Source organism: Daphnia carinata, chromosome 4, assembly GCF_022539665.2.
Source record: "Daphnia carinata strain CSIRO-1 chromosome 4, CSIRO_AGI_Dcar_HiC_V3, whole genome shotgun sequence".
Lineage (NCBI taxonomy): Eukaryota > Metazoa > Arthropoda > Branchiopoda > Diplostraca > Daphniidae > Daphnia > Daphnia carinata.
Window position 1 is genome coordinate 4,412,576 of NC_081334.1, and position 16,212 is coordinate 4,428,787.

The 16,212-nt window shown below is 43.0% G+C and overlaps 1 protein-coding gene and 2 pseudogenes across 1 annotated transcript; 2 read left to right on the forward strand and 1 right to left on the reverse strand.

Annotated features, from left to right (window-relative positions):
• Window positions 1–356: 356 nt before the first annotated feature.
• Window positions 357–3,339, reverse strand: LOC130695063 (probable ATP-dependent RNA helicase DDX4; annotated as a pseudogene).
• Window positions 3,340–3,738: 399 nt separating this feature from the next.
• LOC132087909 (nuclear transcription factor Y subunit beta-like) lies at window positions 3,739–4,961 on the forward strand. The gene is made up of 3 exons (XM_059494983.1): window positions 3,739–3,748; window positions 4,113–4,369; window positions 4,559–4,961. Exons 1-3 carry the CDS (start codon window positions 3,739–3,741, stop codon window positions 4,889–4,891), a joined length of 600 nt encoding a protein of 199 aa, XP_059350966.1. The 3' UTR covers window positions 4,892–4,961.
• A 1,031-nt stretch (window positions 4,962–5,992) lies between these two features.
• LOC130695062 (Ca(2+)/calmodulin-responsive adenylate cyclase-like) lies at window positions 5,993–10,684 on the forward strand (annotated as a pseudogene).
• Window positions 10,685–16,212: the final 5,528 nt, after the last annotated feature.

Consider the following 16,212-nt stretch of genomic DNA (forward strand, 5'->3'; position numbering starts at 1 on the left):
ATGCTTTTTTTCACAACTCACCTTTAAATGTCGAAATAACGAAAAATCGCAAAAATTCATTTCTCTCGACCATCGGATCCCTTCCGCCCAGATTTTTTCTGGGCAGGAAATTTCTTCGACCGCTCGTTGGCGGTGAAGCAATATTTTCTAGCCCAGGATTCGAACCACAGACCATAGACATTCTAGGACAGCATGCTACCATTATGCCATAACCATCCTTACATACATAGTTTTAGATTTCGATAGCTATTTAGTTAAGAAATAAAGGAAAAAAAAATTTTTCGCGTAAAAAGTGGGGTAGTATAACTTAAAACATTCCAATAAACTATTTTCTTCAACAAAATAAATTCCTTCTCTTTTCGGATATCGGGGTTTGCAAAAACAAACACGTTATCAAATTTTTAAAACAAACATTGCAAGATAGTTCCACGGTGTTCTTGGATAAGAATTTTGGTTTTGGATTGCTCCAAAATATGACGACGACGTGAACGGACATTGAGTTAACCCCCACTCTCTTCAACTTCTATAAGCAAGGCAGCAAATCCAGGTTTATCGCCGAACTAGATCATAAAATAGACAATAACATGGTAGATAAGTAACAAAAATTACCTAGGTCTAAACTTACTCAGCGCATATCTCAACTAGGAAAAACCCCCACGAGTCAAAGGAGCGCTAAAGCCGTAATCCATTCCGCTCACGCCTGAGACCATCGCTTGCATGAATGGCGGTACATCGGCGTGGGACTAAAAATATGCGTAGGATTATTAATTACGAACACAAGGGCACAGAAATATAGTTAGACGTCAAAACTGGAGCTGATTCTTACCCTGGTTAACAAAGGCACAAACTTTCCAGCGTTTCGTGAAAGGAAGCTTATTGATTTTCCAACATTTCCCAAGCGCCCCGTTCGACCAACACGATGAACATACTCTTCAATATCAGTTGGCAAGTCATAATTTACGACATAGTTTACGCCGGCAATATCTAGGAAAAACAATACAAACAACAAATACGTAAGAAAACGGAAGAAGAAAATAGAAACTATTACCTAAACAACAGGCAGCAGCATTAGTGGCCACGACAATATTGCCAATACCATTCTTGAAGTCACGAAGCGCTTGTTAGCGCTGACTCTGAAGACGATCACCATGGATGCTGGTAGACTAGGCATTTAAAGTTAAAGACACCCTGCCCATTCACAACAGGTTTAATTCTTACTTGTAAGTTGTTATTGCAGAAAAAGGCAGTGACGAAATACGCGGTTTTTTTGTTTTCGACAAAACCGATAGTCTTGGCATCACCGACATCTTGTAAAACTTCGGTTAGCTTTGCTCTCTTACCTCTTTCCGAACACTGAGAAAAACAGCTGTTCAACATCCAGATTGGTCCCACTGGCAATGCCCGTTGTGACGAAGCCAGCACTTGTACTTCATCTGGGAATGTAGTCGAAAACATACGGACAGGACGGATTCCTACAGAGAAACAAACTACAGTAGTAAAATCTAGTACTTAAAAACCATTGAGAACTTACTTTCGGAGGCATCGTAGGCTGGTTGACAATTTTTTCAATATCGAGGCCGAAACCCATATCAAGCATTCGATCAGCTTCGTCCAAAATAAAAAAAAACCTGACCCCCGAGAAGTCAAATACTCCATGGACGAGAAAAGCCTTCAGTAGCCCAGCGGTTGCGACAAGAATATTGCACCCAGCTTCAAGATTTGCCCGCTGATGGCTCGTGACATTTCCTCCATATATAATCACAAACTTTAAAGCCGAATTGCAGGAGAATTTACACGCCACGCGGTGGATTTAAATGGCAACTCGCGAGTGGGTGCGATAATTACAACTTCTGGCTTTTGCAACATGGCGTGAAGCGTACCAGCAACACCTTGTTCTAACAATATGTTCATAACCGGCCAAGTACGCCGCCTACGTGAAAAAATGTGAAATGTTAGATGACTTAATCAACGAATATTACGATGGGGTTATTGAGTATCTTAGATGCAACTGAACCATTTCGTAGTCGCAATCACCGACGTGCCCACTTAAAATTACTTTTCCATCAACTTACCCAGTTCATACCGATCCATTCGAATCAAGTCAGTACGCGGGCATTAAGGTTTCAAAATCACATAGCGTCAATTAATTGGATTACCGTTTTTTCGGAAACTATGACACCACAAGTCATCAAATCTCTTTTGGTCAGAATAACTGCAATCGAGGCTTCTGCGTACAGGTGTTGGTTTTACATAGCCAGAATTCTAATGTTCTGAAGTAACAGTGAGCGCAGGCTGGCTTCGTCAAATGATGTTAAATATTGAGGTACATCTTTTCCTGTAACCTGAAGCAAAACAATGGACATTTTCAAATCATAAAATACAATTTCGAAGGATGGCTTACCTGGAGGACAACTTTATCAAAATTGTTAGAGGTTCCCCACAGATGATGCCCTTAAACAGTCCCTTTACATCACTTGTCACAGCCTCCGGAATGCATTGTTCATGCAGCTTTCTATCTTCAATCAATTCACTTAATGGATTCAGGCCGTTTTTTGAGGTGTGGCCAGCTTTATGACACTAGGGATAAAACAATGAACACTGGAACATAAAATATTTTTGCGAAGATACAACTAACATTTACGTTGTAACCCTTGCTGCAACCACTGCCTCCTCCTTGTGGAAAATGCCTTGCTACATGGCCCTGTTCTCCACACTGTTAAAAATACACACTAAAAATTTGTAAAAAAAAAAAAAAAGAAAAAAAACTAGATATGAGTCTCATATTTACCTTTATACCTACAAGCTCCACCACCTATTCCACACTGTTTAATAACAATGGATTAGCAAGACCACAATGTAATGACCCAAATTGTTTTTGCTTTTGATACCTTATGGCAGGTACGACTTCCCTCACCGCCACCACCTCATGGACAATCCTATGCGAAATGTCCCGTCTGATGGGCAGTTACGAACGCCAGTACAAAAGAAACAAAACTACTTTATGTAAAATTCCTTCTAATACTGGCTGCACAAGTAGAATTGCCAGCGTTCCATTTCACTAGAACATCAATACTTGAACATGAAATGAAAAGTTTAGATTGATATTACGTAGTTGCTAGAAAGTCAGTAAAACAGTTCGACCGTTGTCGATCAAACGAACTACGTCTTTGCGTGCGCTGCACAACGAATAAATTACGCGGAACGTTCTTGGCTGAACATGGGATCGACATGTTTGATTGTTACTTTGTTAGACAGGTCTGGCTTTGTGTGCAAATTCTTTCAGTGCAAATAATATCTGTCGTGATGGTTACAGATCAAGTGTACTTTATAGCCAATCATATTTGATCCAAGATAAACATTTGTATGTGTTTTTCTTGTGTGTGTGCAGTGAACCATATCATTTCGCGTAATCTGGTGGCCGTTAACTTTGTGTGCGTTAGGACGAGATGCATTTTGCCGTCAAGATCGTATTATTTTCTCTGGAAAAATTGTCCGAAATAAAGTAAGATAACAACTAGATTGAGTTTTGAAAATTTTGTGTATTTTAAACTGGCAGAACAGTTTAAAATAGTTGGTCAATCGAAAAATAAAAGGGAGGACAACAAACAAACAAGCAAAGGAATTTTGCTATATACATAACCGAGTGATTGTACAAACCAGAATTGATCATGATAGAGATTCACTGTGCTGGAGAACTCTCTGCGAGCTGATTAATCACCATAATGCTTCGGGGCAAAAATGTCGGCACGTAAAAGTCAGTTACGGATAAGCACTTTTATCGGAGATAAGTGTTGTATCTATATCGTCATTTTACATGCGTCCAAATAGCCACGAAGACATCAATGAATGAAATAAATCAAAGCATCGACAGAGAGTCTTGAATGTGCTGATGAACGGGATGAGACCAATTCTGGGCTGGTGGTAGATTTCTGTACAGTTTTTTATCGAAAACAAAAGATGCCAAACTGCATCGACGTCTAAACTCGAGGCTCTCCTTGAACACCAGGGGCGATGTAAATGTGAGCATCAGGGCCCAAAAGCTCGCGCTGAGCTTTCCAAGCTGCCGAACGCCTCCTGTTGGTATGGATGTTACGTTTTTGCTTCCTTGTTAGAGTGGCGTACCAAGCTGGGTCGACTACTCGGGGTTCAACTTGAACAGAGGGAGCCTCCAGGACAGGTGGAGCATCCAGAGCATCTGAAGCAACCGCCTTCTTCTTCTTCTTGCGATTTCGCTTCTTCTTCTCAGTTCCAGAAACAACTTCAGAAGGAACAGGGGCCTCAGCAGCCGAAGCTACAACGGGAGGCACCACTTCATCCTCATCAGCGGCTTCAACAACCTCTGCAGCAACAGGAAGGTGTTCAATCACCTGTGCAGCATCGACAACTTCCTCAACGGCCTCTACGACAACGACGTCTACGTCAACGACCGGAGCAACTTCAACAAGTTCTGCAATAGCAGGAACTTCACCTACTTCGTCTGGACGGACAATTGCGACTTCAACAGACAAAGCGGCTTCAACATCTGCGGCAACAGGAAGGTCTTCAATCACCTGTGCAGCATCAACATCTTCCTCAACGGCCTCTACGTCAACGACCGGAGCAACTTCAACAACCTCTGCGACAGCAGGAACTTCAACTACTTCGTCTGGAAGCACATTTGCTGCACCAACAGACGAAGCGGCTTCAACGACCTCTGCAGCAAGGACTTCAACAGCCACATCGGGAACTTCCTCAACTGCGTCTTGACATGGAGCGTCTTGAACAGCCTCGGCAGCAGGAACTTCCACGACTTTCGGAGCCTCAATGGATACAGGACTCTTTCGTCCCAGCACAGGTCGAAACGGCTGGCCATAGTGGCTTTGCGGAACAGGTCTGGCACGGAAAGGTTTAGCCAATTCCTGAACGGGGGGAGATGATTTGAAGGACGTCGCACCGGTGACAGTGGGCGATTTCGTCTTCAATTTGGGGCACTGACTCTCCTGGATCGGTTTGCCCTTGGCAGTTGCGGCCGCAGCCGATGGAATTGCTGGCCTCTTGCAGTCAACCTTGGATTGAACGTGCGCAAACTGCTTCTTCACACCTGGAAGCTTTCGAATAGGCGAATTCATTTTCGGAACTTTGCGGGGAAGTTTTCGATACGTGAAATAATAAGACTTGGTAGATTTGCAGAATCGAGTTTGCACTTGGAGAGTATATGAAACTCAGAAAAGCTGCGATGAAAATCCGAGCCGAACGCGTTTCTTAAGTACGATTTGGCCACGTTCGACATGCATTTCAAGTCGCCATCCTGTCTTGATTTCGCGTTTTTTATTGGTATTTGATTGCAAACGCTCTAATTTCTATGTGAAATCAATTGTCTAATGCAGTTACAATTAAAGTTCAATCATTTTCAAAGTCGTGTTCGTTGAGAAAATATATTATTTCATTTTTTAAAAGTATATGTTATTCATAGCTGTGTTGTGACGTGTCGTGTTCAAAATAGCGATTATGCGGAACATGTATTCATCGTATCATGGTGTACAAGGATCTAGTATCTAGTACCCATACGTATGATATGGCAACGGTTATTACGCATAGTGACGTATTCCGCAACCTATACACTACCGATAACACCAAATAATCGATAATTAGTGCCCGTCTGTTTAAACGCTTTTTTGAATAAAAAAAATTCTAGTGTTAAATATTTCAATTGGAATAAATTAATTACCGTTTATTAAAATATAATGTTATATTTTTTAAATTTCGAGTGCTGGGTGATTTTGACTGTTTTTTTTTCCGTTTTTCTACTTGCTTTCGGTTTTCTCATTCCCGGAAAAAAGTTCGAGCTTGAGAAAGAAAATATGAAAGCCCATGGCTGATTGGCTGTTGGACACGTGATTCGTGTCCTACCTCCAAATTTCGTTACTCCTTATTGCAACTTCCAAAGAATATCCTTGGGCATTCCAAAAATTGAATAAAGAATTCAGAAACGTTTTTACATAGCATAGTATCTCACAAACTTTCATGAGGTTCATGATGTTGGTTCCCTTGATTGACACCTTCGTAGTATTTCAAGATTTCCAAACACAGTTGATAGTGCGTTTTTATGTTCAGGTATATTGTAGTAATCCGGCAATTTAGGGTAGGATTAATTTATCACGTTTTTTTTTCACAGATGACAGCTTAAACAGCTTTTAATGTGGAGCAGGCTGTCCTTCCCTTGCGTCTTGCGTAGAATTTATATTTACGTATGCTAATGTGTGATTACCTGTTTCAAGGGACCTTCCTGTGTTTTCACTATGTCTTTAATAACGATGAAGCAATTCAATAACTACAATCTGATCTGGAATAGGTATGATGGAATGCTGGTATGTTATTGCAAGTTCTTTCATACAGAATGGTCAGAATGATTGCATATCTTAATGTAGAATAATGACTTATTGTACTTAATGTACTTCAGTGACTTAATGTAGATTACTTTAGGGTCGTCAACTTGCGATGAATTGGCAACTCCAAATATTAGACCCAACTCATCCACAGTCGCCAAGGTGGCAAGGTGCGAAATTATTGGAAAGGTAAGTGAAAAACAAAATATAATTAATTGTTGCAAATTTTTTTGGGTATTATTGGAAGTAGGGTCAATTAAATCTCAGAGTTGGGTCGTAGGACACTTGCTGACGTCAGGGCTATGGCCTACAAAAACAAATACACTTCGTGGTGAAACTGTAAAATTCACTGACTCATGAATGGGAAAGGAAGCAAGTTATGTACTTTAAAGGTTTACATTATTTGTTTTCTGTTTTTGTAAGCACAACATCCTTTTCTAAAGTTTATGCTAATTCTTTGTTTTGTCTGGTGTCTTTGGGCATTCATATCTCTTGAATGGATGTGCGGTATATGAAGAATATGCATTCAATCATTATTTATTCTTTGTCGGTAGCTAATTTTATGGTGCTGAATAACAGTACTTAGGATGATGAGAGGCTTTGAATTCATTATACAAATGCAGCATTTTAAGGTAGGTAATAGCGTGAACTTATATACCTGTTCGACTTTTATCATATAACTTAAACAATTTTATAACTTCCCCACTTTCCCTCCATCCTCCTTTTTATTTTTGCATCCTCGCTTTTCGCCATCGACATCACGCACAACATGCAGCCGCTCTTGTTTAACACGCTGCAGGTGAGGAGCGCTATCGGGCAAGCCGGCAGACCTGGCAACGGATCGGATGTCAATCAACGTCGCAAATTATCGTTCCGCAATGTTTCCAACGTGGTGGTCCAGCTGCTGCACTCGATCAAATACTCGGTGGAGGTGCCCTTTTCCAATATTGCGGCCGCTCCGCCCGTCCATTCTGTCAACGTGCAACATCAACAGAACCCGGCCAATTGTCACAATTCTGGTCCTACCTTGGCTGGCCATAAAAAGGTAACGCGTAAAAAATATCAAATAAATAACGCGCATCCAATTACATTTCATGTTTTTTTTGTTTGCATTAGAACAAGGTGACGGACAATTTGAAACGGCCACTAAAAAAGCGCCATGCCAGTTTCCATCAACATCAATCGACCAATAGGGTCAACAAATTCTTAGCTCAGGCGATCGAGGCACGTTCGATGGGACAAGAAAAATCCAATCATGTCCACGCACTAACCCTCTGCTTCCGTGACTCGCTCAAAGAGGAAAAAGTAACGCCCATCATGTGTTCTTTTGTGAAAGCAATGGTTTTGTAAAATTCCGGCCTTTTATGTGTAGTACCAACGGGATGCGGATAGCAGTTTCGGAAGTTTGTTGGCTTCAATCTGGTCCTCCTGGTATTTTTGGGCGGCGTCCAGCTGGCCGTTTTGCCGCGGACGCTCATTCTCCTCCTCCTTTTCCTCACGGCCTTTGTCTGGACGGCCGACTTGCTTATGATGCTCTTGGCCGCCCGGCTTCGATGGCTTCGATGGGATGTGACTCACGCGTTCGCCTTCCGGCTGGCCATCACCGTCTTTACCATCGTCCTCCTCTGTGCCGTCGCTCAAGTCAACGTGTATTTATTTATTTTTAAGAATTCAATCGACAATGTTGTAATTGATTGATTTTTGCTCAGTTCACTTGCCGTCCCGAAAACACGTGCGTTCCCATCGTGTCGTCCAATGTCACGCGATCGGCTGCAGGCTCCGTCGTCGTAGACCATCGCAGTTGCCCGTTGCCGCACTACATCATCCTGTCCGGCGTACTCGGCTTTTTGGGCATGGCCATCTTTTTACGTTTCCCTGCCATAGTCAAAGGCGTCGTATTGATTCTGGTGACATGCGTCTATTTGCTGCTCTTCCACCTAACCCATCGGCCCATCCTCGACTGCTATGACGTCCGCACTGGAATGCTGATCCCTTTGCGCGCTATGGGCTCTTTACAGCTGCTGCTCTTCCTGCTGGGAATCATCTTGCATGAACGCCAAGTCGAGTGGACGGCTCGTCTAGATTTCCTGTGGCAAAGCCAAGCTAAAGAGGAGAAACAGGAGATGGATGCGTTGCAGCACAGCAATCGGCGCATCCTATTCAGTTTACTGTCGTCACACGTGGCCCAGCATTTTCTCGGCCAAAACGGCCACAACACCAGGAGCAATCTGGAACTTAGCATCAGAGTTATTCACGAGTGGGCGTTCTTTTCGCGTCCATCACCGATTTCCACGAGTTCTATATCGAGCTGGACGGCAATAATCAGGGCGTTAAATGCCTACGACTTCTCAACGAGATTATCGCCGACTTTGACGAATTGCTGGGCGAGGAATGATTCCGTTCGATCGACAAGATCAAGACGGTCGGATCGACTTATTTGCCCGCTTTCGGTCTCATGCCGGTTATGCGCATCGGACAGCTTGAAACGGACTCTAATGTGACTGCCAGTTTCTATTTCGCCACGCTCGTTGAATTCGTGTTCGCCATGAAAGAGAAACTCGTTTGCATAAACGAAAATTCGTACAATAATTTCACATTGCGTGTTGGAATGAAAACTGGACCTGTCGTAGCCGTAGTCATAGGAGCCCGTAAGCCCCAGTACGACATTTGGGGCAATACAGTCAATGTAGCTAGTCGTATGGATTCCACTGGATTGCCTAATCACACGCAGGTATCTATTTACTCCCGGAAATCTGAATGATCAATTGGATTAACTTGTTTGTTTTTGCAATTTGTAGGTGACGGAAGAGGTTTATCAAGTGTTGAGGCACCAACCGTACGAGTTCCAGTGCCGCGGACGAGTCAAAGTCAAGGGCAAAGGAGAGATGACGACTTCTTTCCTAACGGATCGCAAGCAGCCGGCCACTGTGCGCGTCGACGACATCGCCATGATGATGAAACAACCCAATCATCCCTATTCGAATTTGATGGCGTCGATTTACGGTGGAGTCATAACGCCGCTGGCGTTAGTCCACCAACAAATTCGACAGCAAAATCATCAGCAACAAATGGCTGGCCCCCTAGTGCAGCTGAGGCCGGTTGGCAGGAGTGACAGCGGCAGTGTGAGTCGAGAAAGACGCAGCCCAATGCACGATCCCGGCCATCCCAGATTTCACCCGCTATCAGAAGAAATGATAGCGCCACCGTTGATCCCTCCTCCTCCACTGGCATCGGCCTATCATCAAGTTCCTCGTTTCTCTAAAAACCCATACCTTCAACAGTTGCAGCATCAACAACAACAACAGTCAATCAGTCATTCCTACCATCCAGCCCAATCCACCAGTCCCCTCGGCACGGTAGCACTCCTCCCCGGATCAGCGGTCGCATCCATCACCACCAGCAGCACCAACAACAAGTACCCACGTTGTTGCATCAGCAACAACAACAAATGCAGATTCTCAGCCCGATACTCAGCTGCTCGGAGGCGGAAAGTGGGTCGCCCTTAGGCGTTGAATTATCCGTCAGGACAGTGGCGGCCGGACCGACCTAATTGCAAAAATCACCAAGCGCTCCACCTCTCAAGAGGCAGCACAATAGTGGCCATCATTCCGGAATTCCTAGCCGTCCGGCATTTTAATTTCCGGCTCCACCACTTCCTCCTCCTCCACACGGCACGTCTTCAGCAGCTAGTAGTCGGAACATGGGCTGCAATATGCGTCACCGGTCGGACGAAAGCCTGTCCGGGATCGGTTCTTCCATGCGGGGAGAAGTTTACTCCATGCGGATACATTCTTCGGCTGATGACGTCAGTTCGGCTAATAGGAGCGAACGTAGTGAAAGTGAGACGGAAGACAGCTCGTCGGACGAGAGCTGCACTAAAACGGAAGCGGAGGCAGACCCGGACAGTCCCGGTACATCTCCTAATTTCCGAATTCCTTCGCTTCTGCCACTCAGCCTTGACATTGAAAAAGCCTGAACCCGCATGAACGCGGAATGCACAGCTAACGGCCATCGTCCCGAAGCTGTCCCATCTCTCCCCACTCCAGCACGTCCAGCAGCTACGGCCGTTGCACCGACGACGGAGCCGATTGAATTGAAAGGTAAACAGCGTCTCCCATCTTAATCGATGACGTATTTCTTAACGTTGTTTTTCACCATTTAGATTGCGTTTATTGAGAGTACCGACGGCCAAGTTGACGACTGCTGGAAGTAGAAATTGCTCCATGAAATTGGGTGCTACGGGCGCTGATACCGGCCACGTCGCTTCTGCCTTCGCCAACGCCATCTTCCGTCGATTTGGGCAGACGGAAGACAAGTAATAATTGAAATATCTTTTTGTTTTCGCCGTCCTGGGGATGATATTTAATTTGAAATCTCCAGTTTCAGGAGGACCGAACACGGCCGGAATGGGTGCAGCAAGTGCTGGACTTCTCAAACGAGAAAGTTGTAGTAACTTGCCTTTGCCCATGAATTTGATTAGTGCCAAAAACGAGCAAAAGGCCGTCGTGGCATTGGCTACGACGCTGCCAATCAAGCAACAGCTACCCATGAAATTGGCCAAATTAGGAGCCTCCATGGGATCGACGGGCCACGCTAGTGGCACGGCCGGTAGCGCCAACAACGGCAACACGTCCAATCACAGCCCGCACGGCAACGTGGCATCACCCACTGGCGGAAGTCTGGTCCAGCAGCTGCTGCCTCTACGTCTGTCTGAAAGTTTGGAGCACAAGCGGGCCGTATCCAAAATCCTATCAGCTGATCCATTCAAACCGAAATTCAGTTCGAGCAGCTTTAGCCCGCCGGACACAGTCGCACGGGGAGCAGTCCAGCCTCTATCCAAATGCTGAGTCCCAGGCATCACCACTACCATCACTCAACTGCCACTGCAAGTGGAGGAGGTAACATGAATCCACCTAAAATACCGGACAAACCGGCGTCCCTTTTACTCCAACAAGCAGCCCGAGGATCGCCTCAGTTACCTCCGCACGGCCATCATCATCAAGTGCAACCTCCGCCTAAAGTGCACGATCCTGAAACGAATCAAGAAATTGTTTTCCTTTAAATAAAACGCGAAGATCCGATAAAAGCGGCTGGGAATTGTTTCTTATTTAAAACCTTGGCCTCGTCTTAGTGATTCCACTCTTCTTTTTTGTTATTATAATTTTAAGTTTGTGACCCACCTCGTTTTGAGGGGTCACAGTTAACTGAGATCTTGTAACAATCTGGGGCGTATGAAGTATCTCGTAGGTAGAGGGAATCTGAAATTGATGAGGCAGTTCACGACGTGATGCTAATGGGCGTGATGACATCCATAAGCGCGTTATATTATTTTAATTGCTATCCACTTATTTTTTTTTACACAACCAATGACGACCTTATTTTTTCTGTTTCCGACGTATTTACGTTGTTTTCCAGTAGGAGAGTAGAAAATGGAAAAAGCTCTATTTAAACAAAATGGCAACGCTGTTTTGACAGTTTCCCTGGGCCTATCATTCCACACCGCGTTATGTAGCTAAAAAGGGCGTGGCGTAAATTGGGTTTGATGTCATTTCACTGGACAGTCTCGCCGAGTGTAAACAAAACTATTCCTTTCTGTGAAACTTTCTGTCCCCTTTGTTTTTTTTTTTGAAGCCGATCGTCCATCTTGCTGTTTCGTGAGGAGGTCTAAGCGTGAATCGTGGGATTTTTCAACAAATTGTTCGCGTAATAAAATAATTTTTGGGTATCTTCTTCTTTTAGCTCCCCTCTCCTGTGTTTTAATGTCGCAGCGAGACAAATCAACGTGTCAACAATATTCTATGCACCGTAAAAACAATAAACATTACTGAGATGTGTTGTAGTTTGATGATGTATGTCTCTCCCGCTGTACGAAATGTGTTAGCTACGCCCCAGCCACCACTCCAACCGTAATCATTTACCCCAATCTCTTTTCCAACATGTTCGACAAAAATGGCGTTTTCGTGGACCTTTATCTGTACATAGAAAAGACACAGCAAACTTTTAATCTGCTCACTCTACCAACGATGAGGCACCAATACTGTTGTGTGAAGCAATACAAAAATACATTGACCAAAACAAAGATGTTCAACACCCCCCTACTATTGCGACTTGCAATCAATTACCACCTGTAGCAGACGAAAGCATTTGACAGTCTAAGAAGAAGTATAGGACACTTCATAATAATGGCTGCTTCTCATTTCTTCGGGTAAATGTTTTTTGCAAATGAAAGATGACAGCTGAAACAGTTCTTAATGTGGAGTAGGCTGTCCTTCCCTTGCATCCTGCGTAGAATTTATATTTACGTATGCAAATGTGTGACTACCTCTTCGTTTACCTGTTTCAAGCGATCTGCCTGTGTTTTAAAGACAACCAGCCATCTCCTTGTTTTAATTTTTGATTTTTGCATAGTATCTTCCTGTGCAAGAGAAAACTAATAAGTTGTCTTAAATTGAATTCGCCGCCCATTTTGAAATATGTGGTAACGTTGCTTGAGTTTTGTGAACCGCCATCAGTCGCCATTTGCTAGTTCGTTGTCGTGTGTGAAACATGTGGTGTGCATCTGACGGGCGAAATATTGGACACATCAGGCAGCAATGGTAAAGTAATAATTGAGTGAATGTTCCGTCAAGAAAACATTGTTAACCAAAGACATCGATTCTAATTCTAACAAAAACATTGTTCCACAAGAAAGTTTAATTTGAGAATACCTAACGATATTTGAAACTCCTTTTCAAATTACAAAATGAATGGCACATTATTAAGAAGAAACTATAAGAAGTAATTCTTTTCATGCTGAGTCATTGTTTGTTTCTTTCTAAATTTTAGGGAATATCACAAGTTGTGAACAAGACATGGTGGTGCCTTGGCCCTCGTTCTCTGATCTCCGTGCCAGATGGCTATTAAGAAGGATCATAAATGTGGGATAATGGCATTCTTCCATATTCCACTATTGCATTATTCTTTGTCATTAGTTTCATCTCATACCATGAACGCAAGAAGATTTTATCTGTGTGCTATCAGGGATGGTAACTCGTGTCCTTAAAAGTAAGCACGACAGGCGCATTGAGATATTGGTTATTGCTTCCTTCTTGCTTTAAAAAAAAAGGCATCAAGCCAAGCTGCTCAATCATGCAGTTAGGCTTTGTACTTTTTTAAAAATTAGAACTAATGGAATAAACAAAGCTTGTCATTTCAATCATTTCAGGATTGTGGAGACATACATTGTGGTTCCAGCTATTTCCATAGTTAGGCAAGTCATTTAATAATGCTTGGTGTTACAACTATTTTTTTAATTATTTTTAATTAAAATTTTTTCATTCACGACATTTGCAGGTTCTGAGCAGTGAAAAACGATTATTGCTGATGTAGAGTTTTGTAACGGTGGACCCCACAGTCTATGACAGAAACAAGTAGGACAGGAAATTCCATCTTCATCACTAACAAAAGAAAAAGGGAGGTTTGCATTTTAAGGTTAGGTTAGAAACAAAACAACAATAAAACCATTTGCTGATACTACCTTTCATACATTGTTATCACAAATAGGAGCAGTACATATTGGCAGCCATGTAGCTTTGTAGTTGCTTCGAAGAATTTATTTCCTTGTCTGGTAATTGCTTGGTAATGTTGCCCATTCTATTATTAACTTTTTTTCTCTAGGTTAATGCTATAAAACATTTATTTTAGGACTTTGAATACCTCCTATCCTTATAGCCATGGAACACTTGACATTGACTCCATTTACACTTGCAGAAACAAAAACAAACATATTTGCAACAAGTATTATTTGTGACCATGAAACAAAAAATTGTTTATTTTTTAAAGCACCTATATTTAGAAGACATCTAGCGGAGGAATTGCCTGTTACTGAGTACTCTACTGAACTGTCAATTTGTTCGTTGTCAGGGCAGCAGCATATGATGCCAGTAATAGCTTATTGAAAAGTTCTGCTTTGTTTCCAGGTTTTGTTCGATATGCTATATTAAAAAAACTGATGTTGGCACCAGCTTGATGGAAAAGGTCATTTCCAACGTGGTAGGAGAATTATCTAGAATTGCATTAACATTCTAATTAAACATGAGAATTATCTAGGGCACAGGGAAACTTGGATTTATTTGGTGATAGTTGGTTGGTTTTCCTGAAGTTGCAGTTTGAAATAACCTTTCAAAGCCTAAACTCATCTTCGTAGAAAGGGACTTGTAAGTAAACACGAAGCATTTTCTGCCAACTATCTAACCTACATAATTTTCTGTTCAATAGTTAATGTTGTTGTTTTTTTTTAAATAAAGGTGAAAAGTAACACTGGCGCTGTAAATGTTCTTGGTTTGGGGCAAGACATTGAATAAACTGATTATTGGATGGAAGACATGGAATTTCTACACTTAATTCATATTCCCCAAACGGTATTTAAAATTCAAAAATTGAAGTGCATATCTGGGCTCCCTTCCTTTCCGTAGCCCCGTTTCCCCTTGACTCGTAATAAGCCCGTAGGGGGTCATGCCCCTACTGTACGGTATATTTAAAAATAACATATACCGAGGTTTGGAGGGCTCTGGCCGGAAAGGGGACGTGGGGGTCCGCTTAGTCCGATGATGTGTTCACGGAGGGCGAGGTGGCAACCCACAAATCCGAACTAAAGGTTAATCGCTCCAGTAAAAATGTTCCATATCTTCGGCTCTTCTTCCGGCTTCTCTTAGCCAATCACCGGGTAATCTCCCCGGTGGGTCAACAAGGCAGTGTCTCCCCCTGCCTGGGTTGACGGCAACTTTTGAAAGGGCTATTTTGCCTTTTTAAAGTTGCAAAAATAATTCTAATGTGCAGAGAATTGTCAATAAAATTTTTTTTTTTTATAAAATATTTTTTTGCTAAAATCATTTCTTTCATTGTCTGTGTTCGCTGTGTTCACATATTACATTGATCAACTTATTTCTTCTCGACCATCTGATCCCAACTGCCCAGATTTTTCTATATCCAGTTAATTTCCTCTACCGCCTTTTGGCGGGAATCAATAGTATCCAGACTGGGAATCGAACCACAGACCATTGACACTCCAGCCCAGCACGCTTCCTCTGTGCTATTGCTGTCCTTACAATCGTAGCTTTAAAGTTTGATCGCTATGTTAAAATGAACTGCATACAAAGGTTTAATGGGATGATTGTTAACATAAAACATCGTGTGATTAGGTTAATGGTAAAGCACGTGATTGGCATGCTAGAATTCTTGGGTTCGATCCCCACATTAGCCAATGTATACCATGAAAGGTAAAGCACGTGATTGGCATCCTAGAAATATTGAGTTCGATCCCCACATCATCCAATATACATCAAAATAAATAAATATGAAAAGTAAGTAATTTTAAGAACATTTTATTTTCCCTCCTTCCACCCTCAAATCCACCACTATACATGTTCCACATACAATACAAAGTACATACACGAATACACTTAAAACTAACCCGTTGGCTGCCACGCCACCCTTACCTACAGTCGCTACTACCGCTATCAAAGGGATAGCGGCCAAAGGGACTTGCCTGTGGACAAGTCCGGGCTGACACGGCGATGAGACCTTTCCGGGAATGCACACCCCCGGTCTCATCAGCCGTATCGAATAAGGGAATTCCCTACGGTGCATTGCCTAAAGGGCCGTTCGGCCAATTTTGGGCAGTGGCGCTGCTCCACCCCATGGCAGATGACCATGGAGCAGAACAGCGCGGCCCGTCCCTGTCACGCTAAAAAAAAAGGGGATCAAAGAGGGTGGGTGGCAGCCAACGGGTTAATTTTTACACATAATACAAAACAAAAACAAAACGATACCACGAGGCGATGACACGGCGATGGGCGAGGCAGTGGCG